This window comes from Colletotrichum spaethianum (assembly GCF_022836535.1).
Source record: "Colletotrichum spaethianum MAFF 239500 DNA, contig61, whole genome shotgun sequence".
NCBI classification, from domain to species: domain Eukaryota; kingdom Fungi; phylum Ascomycota; class Sordariomycetes; order Glomerellales; family Glomerellaceae; genus Colletotrichum; species Colletotrichum spaethianum.
In genome coordinates this window covers 107,682-110,240 of record NW_026054831.1, presented here as the reverse complement: position 1 = coordinate 110,240, position 2,559 = coordinate 107,682, and the positions used below count along the sequence as shown (strand labels likewise).

The 2,559-nt window shown below is 57.3% G+C and overlaps 1 protein-coding gene across 1 annotated transcript; it reads right to left on the bottom strand.

The window, feature by feature from the left end:
- Positions 1-792: 792 nt before the first annotated feature.
- ColSpa_12309 (uncharacterized protein) lies at positions 793-2,331 on the bottom strand (the record flags this gene model as incomplete). The annotated part of the gene is made up of 1 exon (XM_049278521.1): positions 793-2,331. One exon carries the CDS (start codon positions 2,329-2,331, stop codon positions 793-795), a length of 1,539 nt encoding a protein of 512 aa, XP_049134478.1.
- Between the last annotated feature and the right edge of the window lie 228 nt (positions 2,332-2,559).

Sequence of the window (2,559 nt, the reverse complement as noted above, 5' to 3'; positions counted from 1 at the left end):
GTGTTTTAGGTCGGCTTGCTGGCAGTCGACAAATGACGTCTCGCGTCTGCGTCCGCGTCACCTTAGCCCGAAAGCCAGAGGGGTGACACGGCATCCCATCCCATCCCACTCCCCCTTTTCTAGCGTCCGTCGGGCCCGTGTGCCCTTCCTTCGTTGGTGTCCCACTAATCAAGCCTCTCTCCCCAACCGCCAAACATAGGTAGTGTAAGCACCGCCCGTCGGCTCATTGTCGAATCGCAGCCGACTCTTCCGTACGAAGCAGGTCTGGGTGCTCTTATCGGTTCTCTGGGTGCGCATTTTCTGGGTCTTGGCAAGGGTGCAAGGGGTAGGTGGGATGGGCCTAGTGGGCGGCGGCCTATCGAAGCCGCCGTCTCGGGACGGGCGGATCGTCGTCACCCACAAGCCCGCTTGTTGAGATGGACATAATGCTGCCTCGGGTCTGTTGTTTATAGAGCCGGCTTCCCCCTTCTTGCCTGTGTCCCCAGAGTTGCAGCCTTTTGGTGTTTCACCCACTTTCTCTCGCGGTTGCATTGGACTTGTACGACCTGCCATCCGAATACGCTACTTCAGACAATTTAAACTTAGCGTTTGCGCACATCCCTCTTGTCACCAACCAACTTGATGACGACAGAGCGCTTCGAGGTAATGTGATTTCTTTGTGCGAGGTGCCAATCACAGCTCTACATGCATGCCTATAGAATGAGATAACGTCTATCACGCTATCTAATGCCCCAAACGCCAATACACCACGCAAAACGCCACAAACGAAACCACCCGTCGAACAGCCGTCGTCTACTCATCTCGTGCGCAGCGACCCTCGATCCAACGTGCCAACTCCACACTCTTGACATCAATTGTCCGCCAAAACACGTCGCTGCCCCAGACGACCGGGACTCCCAGCGCCACGACTCCAATGGCCCATGCGACTAGTCGTCCCAACATGCCGGCCTCGTCTCTGCCGCCAACCAAAGCCCAGATGTAGGGCATACAACGGTGTGAAAAGACGTCTAGGACGGGTCCGTGTACGAGGTAGAGGGCGTAGCTGATGTCGGCGAGGTATTGCGCCAGGGGCGTTACGAATATGTTCTGCAACATCTTGATTTGCTGCAACGTGGCAACAATCTGCATAGCGCCAAGGGCGTACCAGGGGAACGAGACAAGGTCGCCACCCATGGTGAAGAACGGTTCCATGGTGTTGTGCCAGAGTGGTGACATTCCTGGGGTGATGTCGGCCTTTTGGTTCGGCCACCCGGCGACAAAGAGGGCGAAGATCAGGTTGCCGACGAGGAACGCCTTGAAGATGCGTGTCGCCATGGTGCTCGACGACGAGTCTGAAGCGACTGAAGCCTCCATGTCCGATGCTTCCTTGTTGTGGGTGGCAGCCATGGCGCGCTCGCGGCGAGCTTCTTGGATGAGGCCGATCTCGGCGAGACCCATGCCGCCCAAGAACTCGAAGCCGGCCCAGTGGCCGCACTTCAGGCAGTAAATCATGATGGCGAAAACAGATGCGAGGCGCAAGTACGTCTTCATGCGGCTTACGCCGGTCAGAACAACGAACAGCAGCAGCGAGTGAGAAAATTCGATGGGGATGGTCCAGAGGTGCATGTCGTAGGGAAGGATCTGGGTAATGTCCCACTGCCAGCTGAAGGTGATCCTCCACACTGCATTCTTCCAATCCACCAGCTGCTCCCACAGTGTCGGCAGCGGCGATCCGGTCCATCCAAGGCGGATCATAAGCATAATCATGAAGGTCGAGGCGGTAGTGGGGAGGAACAAGCGAAAGCCACGGCGGAAAATGCTGCTTGAGAGGGTACGATGCAGTCCATCGTAGTCTTGCTTCCTTGCCTGCTTCAGCGACTTGAGGGAAAGAACGAATCCCGAGATGACGAAGAAGATGTGAACCATGGGACGGCCGCTGTAGATAACGCGCAGGAAAGGGAGTTGCAGGGGTGATGGAGCAACATGGTCGTTTTCATCGTCGATGCCATATGCTCGAGCGGTATACCAACCAACATGCTTTTCTGTGAAGTGGCAGAAGAAGACGATCAAGGAGGCAACACCACGCAGGCCGTCCAGCCAGGATGTTGGGTATAGGCGTCGGTGCTTGAAGTCGTTGGGCCGAAGTCGGCGCTGGACGAAAGAAGGTAGCAGGAAGAAGAGGATGGCCGTCAGTCTCGCGAGGAAGGACTGTGGATGCGGAACGGGGTTCGATCCCCCAGGCGACGCGGGCTCGGAATGAGAGTTTGCATCCGACAGCGGGGAGTAGGGGTATGAGGTTGAGGAGAGACGGGCGACGGCTCCACGAATGGAGCGAACAGCGAGTGAGATCATGGCGACGACGACGGCCTACTCTTCGGAGGAGCTCCCGAGAGCGTACCGGATATCGACCGAAATCGTGAGAGCTCGCGCGTTTGTTGATTATTCCTGGTTGACTGTCGAAGAGGGCGAGGCCGATGGTCGATCGTGTGAGGGCCGGTCGAGTCTCTGTCACAGCTAGCGTGGCTTGCGACAAAGTTCGGGGGCTACCCGGAGAGACACAATTCGGAGGCGACGACGCGC